The sequence below is a fragment of the Drosophila montana genome, unplaced genomic scaffold (assembly GCF_035044405.1).
Source record: "Drosophila montana isolate Dmon_TW-CO22-7 unplaced genomic scaffold, ASM3504440v1 contig_3416_1, whole genome shotgun sequence".
Taxonomy (NCBI): domain Eukaryota; kingdom Metazoa; phylum Arthropoda; class Insecta; order Diptera; family Drosophilidae; genus Drosophila; species Drosophila montana.
The window spans coordinates 10257-28035 of record NW_026998301.1 but is presented as its reverse complement, the minus strand read 5'-3'; the positions used below and the strand labels follow the sequence as shown (position 1 = coordinate 28035).

General features: G+C 39.9%; 2 protein-coding genes across 3 annotated transcripts; both read right to left on the bottom strand.

Annotated features, from left to right (window-relative positions):
• Positions 1 to 672: 672 nt before the first annotated feature.
• LOC135434592 (vanin-like protein 3) lies at positions 673 to 4951 on the bottom strand. 2 transcript variants are annotated; one of them, XR_010437259.1, is made up of 3 exons: positions 4216 to 4951; positions 828 to 1972; positions 673 to 766 (listed from the first exon to the last, which is right to left on the bottom strand). XR_010437259.1 is itself a non-coding variant. In XM_064691200.1 (2 exons), the coding sequence occupies exons 1-2, from the start codon at positions 4925 to 4927 to the stop codon at positions 1044 to 1046; spliced, it is 1641 nt and encodes a 546-aa protein (XP_064547270.1). In that variant the 5' UTR covers positions 4928 to 4951; the 3' UTR covers positions 787 to 1043. The 2 variants fall into 2 exon arrangements, 1 of the variants encoding a protein (XP_064547270.1); XM_064691200.1 differs by lacking the exon at positions 673 to 766 and having other exon boundaries at positions 787 to 1972.
• Positions 4952 to 5985: 1034 nt separating this feature from the next.
• Positions 5986 to 17085, bottom strand: LOC135434588 (vanin-like protein 1). Its single transcript, XM_064691196.1, has 6 exons — positions 16975 to 17085; positions 10529 to 10640; positions 10418 to 10443; positions 9135 to 9792; positions 7535 to 8261; positions 5986 to 6661 (listed from the first exon to the last, which is right to left on the bottom strand). Exons 1-6 carry the CDS (start codon positions 17083 to 17085, stop codon positions 6358 to 6360), a joined length of 1938 nt encoding a protein of 645 aa, XP_064547266.1. The 3' UTR covers positions 5986 to 6357.
• Positions 17086 to 17779: the final 694 nt, after the last annotated feature.

Here is a 17779-nt window from a genome sequence, read left to right as displayed (position 1 = left end):
ATTGCGACTGTGATTTCCACACGCGTTCCACGTATTTTTCACTTTTAATCACTTGCAAAAATCTCGTTTAACAACACTATTTGGATATGAGCACAGTATTACCTGCCCAAATTTAATCGGATTTACTTTGTAAAAAAAAGTGTAAAAAAAATTATTTCAGCTGCAATTGCCATCAACTTTTTTTAAAGCAATCGCATTAGTCACGCTACACAACACTTATTTAAGCTAATTGGAAATTTTAGCATATTATATTGAAAATTTTTGTACAAGCAAATAGGTTTGTCGTTTTTGAAGCAAAGCGCATAAAAATGAAAAATATTTGAAACAGAGCACAAGCAACGGTAATTCCTTTTGATATTTGAATTTATGCGCATCCTTTGTTTACTTAAGCAAAAATTGCACTTTGTCAGGAGCATGGCAACAAGCGCAACAAAAGAAACTGTTGCACTTTATTGTCAGTGCCAAGTTCTTAAAAAACAATCAACAAAAAAATGCAGCGAAATAAAACTGACAAAAACTGCACTAAATCGACTAACAAATGTTTTTGTCTGCTGTCAGAATCTGCGCTCCAATTGCTTTTCCAATTAAAAGGCAAAATCTGAAAGCTCCACAGAAAAATAAATAAATTTCTTTAATTAAATTTGTTCGATATACTTTTTTGAAGAAAGAAAGAAAAAATTATAATAAGTTTCCCGCTGAACCAAAAACTGTTAACAAATAATCGGAAAAATACAAAACGTTCGGGACTGAGAGATACCCTGTAGATCTGGAAAAAAAATGATAATGAACTTTAAAATGTGCACCGACTATAAGTACACTATACTCGCCTTTAATCCAAATCTAAAAGTGATATCATACAAATTATGGTATATCTGGTAAACTCTAGAAGTCATCGAAGCCGACTTTTGCTTTTGATTTTTCAAAAGTCGAGCTTGATAAATACATGGTTAAATAATAGATTCAATACACCGCAGTCTATGCGAATTTGACACATTTGTCGCCTGTGCCTGTGCATGATATGAACTAATCAACAAAGTGTTTTCTTAACGGTTAGCCGCATGATAAGACATCAGCAAACCGACAGCCATGCCCCAAACGCCCCCGGCCAGCTGAGAGGTGCCACCCCCTCCGCCTCCGCCTCCGCCCTGCCCATCCGCAGCGTACTCATCAAAGTAGTTGCCATAGATGGCAAAGGTCAGCAGCTGCGAGTGCGCCTTTTTCAGCACCAGCTGCACCTGGGTTGCGCGCTCGCCGCGCCACGCCCCCTCAGCATCGGAGCGCGTGTACCAGTCGATTTCGGTGGCCTGCAGGGCATAAAGCGCGGCGCTCAGCGTGCTGGGCATGAGCAGGCGTCGCGGCCGTTGCACGAATTCGCCGGTAACTCGCAGCCGTCTGAAGAGCACAGCTGCTCCGGGCTGTGGGCTCGCCTCCGCTGGCTGCTCGGCCAGCAGGCCGCAGCTGAGGACGCTGTCGTTGCGGCAGGCAAATAGGCCGCACAGCCGGACCACCGTGTATTCCTCCTCCTCGTAACGCCGCTGGCCGACAAAGACGCCGAGGCGATAGTTGTACGCGGTGCGGGCCGCTGGCGCTTCCATTTGCAGCTCAAAGTCGCAGCACAGATCCGCCTGGCAGAGGCGCTGCTGCTGCAGGCTGCCATTGAGCAGCGGCACCTGCCAGCTATTGAACTCCTCCAGCTGCGGCTGCTGCAGCATCTCCAATTTGAGCTGCGCCGGACCCACGCGCTCCGCATCCAGCTCGATGGCGCTGCCCTCCAGCAGCGGCCAACGTGGCACGCGGGCCAGCAACAGCTGACGCTCGCCGACGGCTGTGTCGCCCACCATGCGCCGGACGAGAGCGCCGCGACGACCCGCATAGATGCCGCTGCCGGTGATGCCGCCGTGGGGCAGACTGGCGCCGGCTGCCAACAGATTCACATTGTTCGCCCAGGCCCAGCCCTGCTGGAACTGGCTGGCTGCAAGTGAGAAGAGAGAAATTTTATATGAGTTGTGATTCGTAGCTGATTGGGTTACAAGGAACTTACAATAAAGATATACGGAAGTTAAAAGATAAGAAAAGATATGCGAGCTTACAAGAAAGATTCATCATGCTTACAAATGAGTCACAAGAAGTTCAGAAGGAACTTGAAAGGCAGATAGAAAGAACTTATTAAGAAGATGCTGCGCACTTACAAGCAAGCAACAACTAAGTTACAAGCAAGACACAAGAAACTTACAAGGAAGTCCCAAGGAAGCTAGAAGGCAAATAGAATCAACCTTAAAAGAAGTCACGAGGAAGTTACAAAGAAAATGCAAGGCACTTACAAGCAAGTTACAATTACGTTACAGGGAAGATACAAAAAAGCTTTAAGGACGTCACTAAGAACTTACAGGGCAGATAGAATTAATCTTAAAAGCAGCTACGTGGATGTTACAAGGAAGATGCAATGTACATACAAGCAAGTTACAATTACGTTACAAGGAAGATACAAAAAAGCTTTAAGGAAGTCAACAGGAACTAGCAAGGCAAACGCAAGTCACTTACAAGCTAGTTACAATTAAGTTGCAATTAAGACAAAAGAAACTTAAAAAGAACTTAAGAGATGAAACTAATAAGAAACTTACAAGGAAGATACAAGAAAGTTAAACACGGTTTGCAAGGAAATCAGATAAACACAACGTAAACAATCTTATTAAATGTTCACTAATATAAAATAAAAGCTGATAAAATAAAAAAAATTCGTCTTACGTATGAAAAAATACTGCAAATACAATACAATCAGATATTTTGGTATTCTACACAATTTTACTTTGGTCGCATAATAAAAAAGATCTTTATGCAAATAATGAAATATACTTAGTAGTTTTTTCTCAACTTATATAACAGCAAAGAGTTCCTTTTGTTACATTATATACTGTAAAAATACTGTAAGCACAATGCGTTGTTTGTATTTGTCGTGGTGTTCGTATTTTAAAAATAAAATTGTTATTAAACAAAAATACTGTAAATTAATGCAAATGCATTTATTGATTCTGCACAGAAATGTCTGTATACAGAAAATACCAAAGTACAGTATTTTTATAATATTTATTTTCTAAGTGGTAAACAGGCATACAATTACAATAATTCAGAATAATTCAACCAGTTTGAAAATGGACTATTTTAGTATTTTGAAATACTGCAATTTGGTATATCTAGTATTTTCAGTATTTTTTGTTCAAATAGTCAATGATAGAAAAGTTCTCTAAGTAATCAATACGAAATGTTTAGTTTTAAGAATTTTCTATCGTAATTGAATAGTTACTAATTAATTAATTAATTAAAATATAAAAAATAGTTATATTAGCTATATTTAATTTAATTTAATGCTTGGTTTTTTGACATGCAATATTTAATAAACGATATATTACTTTAATAGATTGACTATTTAGCAACTGATATATATTTGTAAATAGTTCACAAGCGAGTCGAAAAAATACTGCTTCTTTACGTATTATTATTTGTTATAAGGGGTATACGAAACTTTTTATTATTCACTTAAGATCACAAAAGTTAAGTGTGAAAACCGGGAAGTGGGAAAAGATATAAACAGTTTATAGTGGAATAATCCTAAGCGAGTTAGTTTCTCTGTTATCAAGGCCCATGTTTATAAAGTGCACACGTCTAGACGCAATTCAGTGTAATTGATACCCTGTACCTATAGAAAAGTGTGCAATAGGGTAGCATGAACTTCACTCAAGAAAAGTTGTATTGTTAAAATTATAGTAAAAAGCCATTAAGAGCAATATTTTCATAATTTTAGAAAATATTTTCTTAATATTTATGTTTTTAGCGACATTATTTTTAAATTTTAAATAAACAAGAAAACTTTTGAAAATTTAGAAAAAGTTTTTGAAATTTAGGGAATATATTTTTTTGAGTGTAAATTTTTTTTTTTTGAAAGAACAAAAAGAAGTATCATATATAACTATTATAGATGAGCAATAATAGTTGCAGAGCGAACGCAGGTAGTGCAATGATGAAATTAACTATGAGACATATATACCCTATACGAAATTAATATGTGGTATGAAATAGAATTGAATAGAATATAATGTGATAGAGCATAGTATAAAATATAATATATATGTTATATACAAGAGTTTTCATCTAACTACAGGGTATTTCTTAGGCGACCACTAAGCAAAGATTTCTCTTTGCCTACTGATATGCACTCACCCGTTAGAAAGGGTAGCTCCGACTTGAACATATTGCTGACAATCAAATGCTGTAGATCGTAGCGCTCGACCAGCTCCTGGGCGGGCGTATAGAAGAGCATATCGAAGCATATGAAATGGCCGAAGGTCACATTGAAGTCCGTCTCGAAGATGGCGTATTCGGGCGCCCGGGTGCGATTCAGCTGCGGCTCCAGATACAAATTCCATTTGCGATAACGCGACACCACCGCCCCACTGCGATCCAGCACCACATTCGTATTGTACAGACGATAGCCGCGCGCGGGGCACTCGTCGTCCGGCGCACAGCTCTCCCGCTCCTTGACATTGACCACCAGATAGCTTTGGGCGACAAGAGCGGCGCAGGCCAGTTGCCGGAGGAAGTCGTGCACCTCATATCCGGTCGTTATGTGGCACAGTGAGCGACGCGAGGGCGCCGGCACCGCCGTCAACTGCAGCTGGCTGTTCAGTGTGCCCTCGGGAAAAATGAGTATATCGGCTGTGCCATTGGCCGCCTCAATCAGCTCCAGATAGGCGGACAGATTCTCCTGCAGCAGCTGCTCCGAACTGCCGCCGGTCAGCGCCGGACGGAATTCCGCCACGCCCGCCGTGTAATACTCGTCGCTGGCTGCCCCACAGCTGGCCAGCGAGAGGCACAGCAAATGGAGGAGCGACCACAACTTGCCACACATGATGCGCCCGTCAGACTGTGCCATCGGGGCTTCACTCTCCCTGCCTCACAACACTCTCCCACTGTCTCCCACTCTCTCACTCTCACCCTCTCTCTCTCTCTGTCTTTGTCAATATTTCTATCTAATCTCTCATATCTGTCAGCCGCCGTCTTTTCTTATCATCTCTTGATTTTGCTTTACAAAGCAACTCTGCCTCATCTGGAGAATGCATACTTTTAGGCATATTTTTCATACTAATATTCATTCTTCCATTCTTCCATGTTTGCAACCGTTTTTCGCGAATTTTCCACACTTTTCGGTGGAGTTTTTATAAATTCCATTTAAGCGAGCACTTACATCACATTGGGTAAGTACAATACAAATTAAGCCCTTTCGGTATGAACTGTGTATTAATCACACAAATCAGTCAGATCATCATTCAGACAGTGTGTTGTCCAGCCAGTCAGTAAATCAATCAATCAATCAGACACTCAGTTAGTCAATCATGTCAGTCAGTCAGTCAGTCAGTCAGTTAGCTGGCAGGTCAGTCAATCAGTAAGTCAGTTGCTTAGCTATGCAGTCAGTCATTTATCTACGCAGACAGTAACACATTCAATCATTCATTCAATCATTCAATCAATGTGTCAACTGACTGGACTAGCTAGATAACTACCTAGGAATAACTAACTAATTGAATATCTGTGGGTCACTCAGTCACTCATTCAGTCAATCAGTCACTTACTTAATCAGTCATTCAGTCAATCATTCAGACAGTTAGTCAGTCAATCATTATCTCATTTGGTCAGTCAGTAGTCAGCTACTTAGTTTTTCAATCCATCAATCGCACAGTCTTTTATTTACTTAGTCAATCACTCAGTCCATCAATCAGTCATTTTTAGTCATTTAGTTAGTCAGTCAGTCAATCATTCAGTCAGTCATTGAATCATATAATCATATTACTAGAACACAAAGTTTTCTGTAAAAAGATTTGTTGGTATTACCCGAGCGAGGCCTTATTCAGAAAATTCAAATTGATTCCGTGAGTCGGGTCGCAATTTATTAAAATCAATTCGAAAACAGAGAAATTTCACAAAAAAGTTGTCTACAATGTTTTTCACACTAAAAGTTCCAAATTTATAAAACTAAGCTTTCTTGAAGCCAGTTAATGAGCCAATAAGTATAAACACAAATATATATGTGTATGTTGAGTATATGTTAAATGGATCAATTCATAGTTGAACCTAGTATTTTGGATAATTTAATATTTTGAATAATTTATGTCATTCTAACAAGCAATGTATTTTTAAGCAACAACATCAATAAGGACCAATTGTAGATCCATACTCTTCTCCATCTGGAATGAGTATTATTTTTTTTTTGATATTTTTATCTGCCTTAATTTCCTAAGTAGGACTCCGGGCAATTTTAGCCACGGTCCAATCAATACACCAATATAATATTTACTTTTGAAAGTTTCAATTTAGTTTTGTCCATGGCATAAACTTCTTCCCTCCAACAATGCTCCATGGTTCAATAAAAATTGGAATGGACTGCTTAACTGCCATTCCCAATGCCGGGAGCACGTACCATATATAGCCAAGGGAGCGCAAACCTGCGGCACCATCACCAGTGGCCAAAAAGCCGCATTCGCGATCCTGTTCCGGGGTCCCCTTGCCAAAGGTGCAAATATCATCATAGTAATTCCCATAGATGGCAAAGGTCAGCAGATTGGAAAGCTGCACGGAGTCAGTCAGGCCGAAACGCACACTAATCTGATTGCTGAAAGAATGTAGGATTCCAAATAAAGGAATTCAGACGTGGGATGCCACCAAATATTTGGGAATTCAGATATAGGATTTCAAACGTAGACGTAAAGCAGGAGGAATCTAATTGTAGGATTTCAAATGTAGGATTCCTTTCAGAGAATTCATGGGTCAGACGTGGGATTGTAAGACGGAGAGTTTTCAACGTAAGATTACAAAGGAAGAAAGATCTGATGCTGGATTCCGATTGTAGGAATTCTGATGTCGGATTCCAAATAGGGGAAATTTAGGTGTAAGATCTTGAATGTAGGTATTAGGACGTTGGATTCCATTTGTAGGATTTATAATAGTAGCTCAGGCGTATGACTGAAAAATGGAGGGCCTCCAGCGTAGGATCCCAAAGGAAGGAAGATCAGATGCTGGATTCGAATTGCAGGAATTCTGATGTGCGTTTCCAATTAGAGGAAAATTAGGTGTAGGATCTTGAATGTAGGTATTAGGACGTTGGATTCCATTTGTAGGATTTATAATATAGTGGCTTCCAAGTGAAGGCATTCAGCTTTAGGATTCGAAGCGTAGGAATAATAAGTATGATTTCAATTATAAGAATACAGAATACAGAATAAGAACTCAGACGTTGAATTTGAAATGTTGGAATTCCCAGTGGAAAAGTAGGATGTCAATTGAAGGAATTAAAATTCTATTTGCTGGAATTCAAACTCGCAATTCCATTTAAGGAAAGTTTACATTTTAGAAATCTGAGCAGGATTCCAAATATAGAATATGTATAAGGATTGCATAAGTAGGAATTCAGACTTTTGTTGTAGGATTTCTATCATAGGATTTATAGGGTCGAAGTTCGAATGTAGGATTTGTTTTGCATACTCACGTTATGCGCCTCTCCACCATTGACCACTTGAACTGAGGCGGCTCCAGGGGCAACATGTCTTCGAGGACACTGTTCGGCATCAAAAGGAACTCGCGCGACCTAGGATACTTGGCTTCAATGATCAGGCGGATAAAGTTGACACGTGATTGCTTCGTGTCCAGCACCTGGCCACAGTCCTCAATGTTGGGGCCGCTGCAGGCAAAGATGGCGCAGTTGCGCACATAGTTGGCATCCACCTGCTGCTCATTGCGCCAGCCATCGTAGGCGCCCAGCCGAAAGCCGTAAAAATTGTTGGCGGCCGGTCTCTCTGGCAATTGGCGCCACTCCAGCTCGAAATTGCAACACAACTTGCCGTGGCACACCTCCTGCTTCAGATTGCCCTCAGACTGTTGATACAGCTGCTCCAACCAGACGCTCTCGTATTGCTCCAGGTAATCCCGTTTAATCTGAATGCCTGAATCGCGTCCACGGCGCGTCTTCTGCTCCAACCTTGCCTTCAAGGAACGTTGCGGACGCTGTGCCTTTGTAGTCCTTGCACTCTGGTATTTGGGCACCTTGGCCACATAGATGCGACGCTCGCCTTCGCCCCACTTCATTACGCTGGTGATGGTGCCCGCGCGTCCATTATAGATGCCAGTTCCGGTGCTGCCGTATTCCGGGTGACTAGCGCCCGCGGCCAATAGATTCACATCGTTGCTATAGGCCCAGCCCAGCTGCACTTGGGCGGCTGTGTGGTTAGGATAAGGAGAATAAGATAGGACCAGATAGAAATAGAGATAGAAAAGGAGATGGACATTGAGGTGGCGATGGATATAATGATTGAAATAATAATGGACATACAAATACAAATAATGATAGAAATATTGTTGGATATGGAGATAAAGATCAAAATAGATATTCGAATAGGGATAGTAATACAGATAGAGACAGAAATAGAGATGCTGATAGTAATATAATCAGGTATAGAAATAGAAAAAGAAATAGAGATATACAAAGTGATAGAGGTACAAATAAATATAATAAAAGAAAGAGAAATAGAGATAAAGATAGAGATAGAGATAGAAATAGAGAGTGAGGCAGATAGAGAGAGATTCCGAGAATGAGTTAGTGAGTGAGAGAAGAGTGAGATAGAAAGAGACTAAAAGCACACTGTTAGATAATGTGAAATGTGATGATGAACTCGTTTTGAACCAGTTTTGAACCTGATTTGAAGCTGATTTGAACCTGTTTTTCTCTGCTCTGAACCGGAACAAAGTTAATGTTACAATTTGTTAACCCTAGGAATAAGTTCTCCTGTAAGGTTGAATTAATTTGAGCTAAACTACTTAAAAAACAAAAAGTATATCCTCTTTGAACCGGTTCAGCATAAGAGATTGTCTTGACAGCGCCTGCATCAAGTTCACAGCCCAAGGAGGCAGCTCATTTAGGTTCCGGTATATATGTATGTATAGCAATATTTTTGATGCTTCCAATAAGTCAATTAGATACTTAACCAAGCACGGAAACCACGTTCAAAGCTCTTTCAAAGCGGTTCACAAGATTAAAATCTGAATACCGTTTAATGAACCTTAAGCATATTGGGTGAAAGCCGAGGACTCACCTGTGAGAAAAGGGAGCTGGGAGAACCACATGGTGGGATAAATAAAGTCGCGAACGCCTTGTTTCAGTAGCATCTCATGGGCGGGCTCATAGAACAGGATGTCAAAGCAAATGAAATGGCCAAAGGTCACATTGAAGTCCGTCTTGAAGCTCTGCGGCTCCGGCACAAAGGTGCTGTTCCTCGGTTCGCCATACAGATGGATCTTGCGATATCTGGAGACAACAGCGCCTTTGCGATCAAAGACCACGTTCGTATTGAAGATATTGATTCCAGTTGGGGCGCACGGACGGGTATCCTCCGGAGTAGCGGAGCACAATTGCCGCTCACAGATATTGATGACAATGTACTTGCTGGTCTTGCGGGCGGCACATGAGATGCTCACCAGAAACGGGGCAAAGTAACTGGAACCGGGATCGTCCACACATGGCGACAGCGCCTGCTCGGGCTTCGGCACAAAGCTGAGCGTGTCCATGCCATTCAATGTTAGTTCCGGAAAGATAATTATGTCCGTAGGTTTGGCATCGGGGGATTCGATCAGCTCCAAATAGCCGGCCAAGTTATCCGCCAAATTCTCATTCGCATCCTGGCCAATGGCCTGACGAAACTCCACAACGCCGGCCGTATAGAAACTCACTTCCCGCAGCTCAGTAAGGCTTGTCTGCAAATAAGAAAGCGATTAGCCAAATTATCTCGGCCAAAGCGTAGCCGCCGCAAGCCCACCTGCTGACTCATCCCAATGCCGGCCAACAGCAGCAGCAGCAGCGGCAGCGGCAGCAGCAGCGCGGGCAACTGCTGCTGCTGCTGCTGCCGCCGCAGACTGTTATCACATGCAACATTGTTGGCCATTTTCGATTTGCTGTCCCTGTCTGCCTGTTGCTGCCTCGCGCCGCGCCAACCTTCAAGTGCGGCACGGGCAGCGCTTCGGCAAGGCTTTTATAATGCCGGCAGTAGCAATACCCAAAACCCAAAATCATTAATCTAATCAGCGCTTATTTTTATACCCTCAACCCATTGAAAACGGAAGACAAAGAGCATTATGTTGGTAACAGACGGAGGCGGATGGTATATATATATCTTTATATATATTTGATCGGATTATATATGCTTGATCGGGTTAAAGAACCTAGTTAAGACCAGATTTTCGATATCTCTTGCCATAAAATCGATATATATCGATTTTGAGAATTGATTTCTTAGGCCCAACTCGAAGATTATAGGCGCTAGATACACCAAACTTGGAATATATCATTTTGTATGATATACACAGATTACAATGAACTCACTTTTCTGATGCCTTCACCCGTTCTACCTAAAAGGGTAAACAAAAACAAAATTATTAAAGATAGAGCTTTGTGCCTTGATATGTACACACTTTTGTATGCCTTATTTAATACCTGAAAGTCTTATAAAGATCGCACTGTAAACACCGGAGTTAATCAAGGATGCGTTGTCCAAACTTGCTATTGGGCAGCGGGAAGAAGAAGCGCAGACTGCGGCATATGGAGACTAGCATGTCTCCTAGCAACAGCAGCTTCGCCTTGTTTTCGTCAGGGTATCTCCTAGTCGGTCATAAAGCATTCGTAAATGTTGTTTTTTGCGCGCGCAACGACAATGTTTCAAACTGACCGCTGACCCCAGCACCGTGGTTCACAAACGTATGCATACAATGCAAAAAAAGGGTTTTGCAGAAAGTGCATCTATTTGCAGAGTTCGAAGGTTTCGAACTGCTCAAGAACAGCTCAAGGAACCCTGGGTTATTTCTTGAATGTTTAAAGGTTTCCTTTTTAATTTTTTAAAGTTAATTTGAGAGTTAAAGTTAAAGATCGTGAACAATCCGAAGAAGTCCGTACTTTTCAACCAATGAAAGATCAAAAATTCCATACCCAGGCCATTTCGCACTTAACTCTCTACCATTTACGCCGAGTGAAAGTCAATATTATGCCACTGTGCAGCGTCTTCAATTCGCAAGATTATTTGCAATTACTGGACACTTTATGGAAAATCAGTCGATGATATTTATTTCGGGGGACTTTGAGTTATATATCCGAGTTTCATGCCTATGCCGAATGCCTGAATTGTTAACTCAGCGTATTTGCGGCTTGTACATTGGACAACAGACCCAAACAATATATTTAACAAAAAACGATTTCAATTGTTGTGCACACGTTTTTTGATAGCCAACCGGCCACCGTCAATCATCCGATATAATGTGCGATTTACGATCATTACGGTCACAAATACTTTCCCTTATCAAGGTCTGAACGGGTGTCTGTTGGCGTTTCTTATCTTAATCAGAGGTAAAACGTTTAAACGGCTTTTATCAATGGCTTTTATTTAGCGACATTTTTGATGTATGCACATTATCTTTTAACTTTTTAGCCTCCATATAGGTGTTATCCATTTACCTTATTTCAATGGCGGACTTATTTTTGCTGCCAGTTGTTAATTATATCTTCTGCACATGCTTAACAATATTTATCCGCTTTTATCCCTAATGCCTTTTCTTCGCAAAGTTTTACTGTACGTTTTACTGTAGTCGAAAACACAATATCCGTGCTTGATCTCTGCAATCCGTACTTATCCGCACTTATCCATATTTATAGAAGTTTTATCTGGATTATCCATTGTCACGTTAATAAGTTTTCGATGCCTTTTGGTTATTTGAATAATCATCAACACAATTTTCACGCTTATACATGCTTGTATCATTTTTTATCCAGTTTTATCCGTTGTAAATCAAAGTAATTCCTAACCCTGGTTTTGTTTTTAATTATCAAAAACACATTTTTCGCGTGTAAGTTTTGAATTTGATTTTAATCCATTTTTATCCAGTTGTATCCGTAGTCAATTAAGCCAATTCCAAAACATTTCCGGTTTTTTTAACATCATAAAATGTTTTTTTGCGTAAATACATTGTTGTATCCATTTTTATCCAGCTTTATTCTTTGTCAATTAAACAATTTTTATCAACTTTTAAGCGTTTTTCATATTCATAAAGACATTATTCGCTATTATACATGCCTGTATCCATTTTTATCCGCATAAATTCGTTGTAAATTAAACTAATTCCAGATCCTTTTCAAGTTTTCTTTTTTTTTAATATCATCTGCTGTCAATGTAAGGAATCGTAGACTTTATAGCGATTCACAACTGCTAACAACAAATCTATCCGCTGTTTCCTTATTTATTCACAATTTTTAGCAACTTTCTCGTCAAGTTGCGCCGCAAAACTGACCAAATTTAGACGCTGCGTCCTGTTTTTGCACTGAATTGCCAGCGCAAACGTGAGTTTGGCTACTAACGTCATCGCATTGTGCGCAAGTACGCATTATTCACGCTCATTCGATTTGAGCAGCTTTAATTTGCATAGCTTTAAAACATTCATCTTTGTTTTGCATTCAGTTAAGAGCCTGTCAATTGTAACCAAGCAATTCTTTTTCTTTTGACTTAAAATTCCGAAACTATCAACTTAAAGTGACGAATGTGTAAGCCATTCTTTTCTAAAATGAATGTTTGTTATATTACGCAGCAAATAATTTGAAAGTATTGGGATAAGACATTGATATGACTCGTACACGTGACTCAACCTTATCCGCATTTATCTAGCTCTAAATATAAAAAGTGGGTCTGCCTTTATAGCTCAACTGTCAATAAATGGAAAGGTAGGCATTTTACTCAAAGCTTTAACAGTTGCAGTTACACGCGATCCGGTTTTATCCGATTTTATCCGATCTTATCCGTTATATCCTAATTCTAATTTACCATTTTTAATGAATTTTCACGCTTTATCAAACATATTTTGACCATTTAAACTAAAATGTAATCTTTGGCTCGTGACTCTACATTATCTGCATTTATCCGGCTCGAATCACAAAAAGTGGGTCCGCCTTTAAAGCTCAACTCTCAGTAATGGCAAAAATATGAGTTTTCCTAATAGCTTTAATAGTATCAAGGTACACGTGCGCTTTGTTGCTTTATCCGGATCATATCCGGCTTTATCCGATTTTTTTCCCAGTATTATCCGTTTTATCCGAACTTCTAATTTTTCATTTTTAATGTATTTTCATGCCTTATCAAATATGCGTTGATCATTTAAACTTATATATAAGCATTTTATGCATACATTTTGTTCAACTCCTTGGATTTCAGCCTAATCCCAGCAAGAGTTTTGCGGCGCACGATTATCGTGCATTTAAAACCTGATGCACATTGGCAGCCCCCAATGAAATGCCAACTGCTAACTCCAACGTTTTTCTTTTGTTGTTTCAAGCTTAAGACGAGCCAAAATGAAAGGACTTCTTCTCCATATTTAAAATTAAAAAAATAAAGTTTCAAGCATTTCTTGGTCATATATTTTAAATACGAAAATTTACCCAAGGGAGACGAGCCGTGTGCACATAGACACACACGTGCACACACACACGGGGTGGCTGCTCACTTTATGCGAAGGCCGCCATAAAGAAGAAACGAACGGTAAAACACGTTAAAAGGTAAAACGTGAAGGCAGCAACAACAAGAACAACAACAACAAGAACAAAAAGGCAAACGACGGCAGCTTCATTTAGGCTTTGGCCCCAGCCTAAGTCCCTGCTCCACATATGCATAACCAAATGTGCACGTGTGTGTGCGTGTGTGTGGGTTGTGTGTGTGGTTGGCAGCCGGGTCAGTTGAGTGTGCCAGTGTGCGAGTGTGCGCTGCGTTGCTTGTTGCTACTTATGTTTAAGCTTTGTATTTAAGCTTTTTGCACGATTTCCTCTAACAAATGGATTTTCACTTGTTGCCCCCATCTATACAGATGCACGTGCTTATATGTATGTATATATATATATATGAATATATATATGTATATAATATGTGATATATATGCACATGTGTGTGTGTATATATTATATAATCTGTGTGTCCTTGTTGTCATGCTCGTTTCTCTGGATGCCCTTCACGGATCTCTTCGGTCGGCGCTTGCTGCCACACGTTTTGCTGCTAACAAATAATTTAATTTCTTTTGGGGCATCTTTGCTGAGCACCCGTGTGTGCGTGTGTGTGTGGCTGTGTGTGTGTGTAAGAACTTGGGGAACAAGTTTAAGAGCCAAGTCGCATTTGTGGCTTTGACTGTGCACTTGTCGATGGCCGCAACAAAATACGCATTCGCATTTCCAGTACACAGTTCATAGTTGATATTAATTTAATTTAATCTAGTTTAATATTATTTATTTTTTTATTAGGTATAATTTTTTATTTATTTTTTGTTTATTTATTTTTATTCATTTTTTACTGTTAATTATTTATTCATTTTTTATTTATTTAATTTGTTATTTATTATTATTTTTTATTTATCATTGTTCTTTGTTTATTTTAATTGTTTTATTATTTATTTTTTATTGTTTATATTATAACATTTATTTATTTCTATTTATAATAAAGTATTTATTATTTATTATTCATTGACTATTAATTGTTTATTATTTGTTATTGATTATTTATTATTTGCATTATATTTATTATTTATTTATATAACAATAGCCAGGATCGTATTGAATCTGTTCAGAAGCGATTTCTGCTTTTTGCCTTACGAGGTTTAAATTGGGACCCTAATCTTCGGTTGCCATCCTATTCCAGCAGGCTGCTTCTTCTTAATCTTCCGTCGTTAACCAACCGTAGGACAATTCTCGGTGTTGTCTTTCTACATAAGTTGGTTGTTGGCGATATAGATTCTCCTTTTCTGCTAGGGCGTCTTCAATTCTCTGTTCCGGCTAGACCAACCAGAAATTACCGCCCCTCATTCCTATCGACGTGCACAACAGACTACGCTATGCACAATCCTTTTCGCGTGCTATGTACAAATTGCAATAGTTTGCATCACGTTTTCTCTACCGAACTTTCTCTACCCCTAATAAAATCGTTGCTTTCGGGATACCTTCGGGAAGTCACTGACCATTCCCAGCTATGAGCAGGGGCATAGCTTGCCGGACAGGCTGTAAATTTTCCCCCACCGGGTCGGTGATTTCCCATTACATTCCCAATACTATCTCTTTATCCTATCTACCTAACACTCTGTATATCTAGCATACAATTCTTTACTTTATTAACAATCTTCTTACATTCTTTTCTCCTATTTATGGTATATTCTTAAATAATGTAGCAAATTAAGCTCTAATATCGTCACTGACAAAATTGGCTGTGAAAAGGGGCACAGCTGGCCGGACAGGCAAATAAAGCACCTCCATCGGTCGGTGATGCTATTAGAAATGTGTGTTCTCTATCTAATTTTCATAATTGTATAGATGTATAGTGTATTAAATAATTAGGAAGACACTCGTTTTGTCGACCACTAATAAATAAATAAATAAATAATAGAGATATTATAAAATAAAAAGCCTAAAAGCCCAAGCAGAATACAAAAATGTCCAATATTTATATTTTCCCTTTCCTTCCGCTATGCCCCTTTTCAAAACAATGTGACTTGGGAGTATTATGTACATAATGAAGAACAACAAAGGCAGCAAAAAGTTATAGAGAAAGAGAAGGAAAACTTGTTATAGATTAGAGCGAAAAGGGAGATACACAAAAATCAGTCAAAGTTATGCAATGAATTTTGACCAAGTTATGGAGGTGGGAAATTTTGAACTATGTCTATGTAGGATATTTGAGGGTACCAGATTTAGATGCCAAATTGATTTGGAGGCCAAACAATAAACAAAAAACCAAACCTCGTCCAAGTCGGATGAGATTTGACAAAGTTATGGGGATGGGAAATTTAGACCTATGTCTATATAGGATATTTGAGAGTCCCATTTTCATATGAGTTTCGACCAAGAATAGTGTTGCCAAATTTAGATGCCAGATTTATCTAGAGGCCAAACCATGAACAAAAAGCCAAACCTTCAACTCCTCCAAGTCGGATGAGATTTGACAAAGCTATGGGGGTGGAAAGTTTCGACCTATGTCTATATAGAATATTTGAGGGTACTATTATTACATGCATTTTGACCAAGAATAAAGTTGGCCCTCAAATGAATTTGAACAAAGAACTTTGAAAATGAGTTGGGGGCCGATCGGATGTTAAACAAAAAAGTTTCATGAAAAACGTATTTAGTGAGTTTTCGAAACATGCGAGTAGAATTTCCCGATAGCCCATCTTAACGTGCACCGTCATCACATATGGTAACTATAGTGAAAATCAGTCAGTCAGGACAAACAGTTTTATGTACATATACAGATTAGCCTGATGTTGATCAGATGCTGCTCAGATGGAAGAGCAGAGTTTGGTATTCAAAGTTAAAAATGGGGAACTGCATAGTTTAAAGGCAAATGTCTCAGGCATGTCTCTGGGGAACTGAGTTTCAAGTATTTTAGTTCCATGTTTGGTTTGTCATGTATCATAAAAGTGTTATAAAGTTATAAAGTGTTATATTTTTTCTACCAAAACTAGAGAACAATTTACAAGTTGCGCTCTAAGTTTCAAATCTAACTAACAATACTGAGACTGTGCTGTGGCTCAATATTCCTTAAAGGTTTTTATAGTTAAATAAATAAATACAGTAGAAAGATATGATTTGCGTTCCGCTGCGGCTGTCATGTCGGGCAATTATTTGAGTTTGTGCTCTGCCTTATGCCGCTAATAAATTTGGATTCCAGTTTTGAATCGGTTTGGTTCAAATGCAGCTTGCAGCCCTGACCTGCATCAAATTGAATTGAACCTAAACTTGATGCAGGCCTTAAACTGTTTTTGTCTGCAAGGCCAAAAAGCTGAAGCAACTCAACAGACAGTTGACAATCAAGACACACACACACACAAGACACACACAGACACAACACACACTTTCTCCCACACACAACCCACTGAAACACCTAAAGTGCAGGCACTTTGCATGTTACCCAACTGAAGGCGACATAACACACAGCCCATCATCATCAGCGTCATCGTCATCGTCATCGTCATCGTCATCGTCATCGTTATCGTTATCGCCAAGATATCGAATTGCAGCGCATATGACGGCAAAATGTCAACTCTAGCCGCAGGCTTTACCAGTTTTTTGTCTGCTTGATTAATTGCAACCTGTGGCGTGCCTGAGCCAGGGCGAGGTGGGCCGAGATCCCAAGTCGGGTAACTGTGCCCTTTGCGTACCTACCCCTCCTGCACCCCCCCCCCCCCCGTACTTCCCTTCAAATGTTATTAATGATGGCAACTCTGGCGGCAGTTCTCAGCCGTTCAGTTAGGCTGCATTTGACATAACTCATACGACGCGTTGTCCGTGCAGCAAACCAGGCGCAGACACAGCACCCATCACACACACACACACAACCACACACACACAGCTGAGATTTATGTACGTAGAGAGAGGAGGGGTAGAGGAGGGGGAGGGGCTGCGTCTCTGTTAGGGCTGTGCTGTATTGACTGATTAATTAGCAGCTCTTAATGCCAGCAGCGAACGAATTGCCGAATTATGAAGCTCCACCGATTAGCATCACACACACACACACACACACACAGACAAGGGGGTGCATGTGTGTGTGTGTGTGTATCTATGCCCTGTCCATAAGCCTTGTCTCTTTGAGCCACTTGCCATGTTTTTACTGTGTGCGTGTAAAGGCCCCGGCAAATAGTCGTCTCACGGGCTAGAAATAAGTTGGGCTTTTCATAGCGT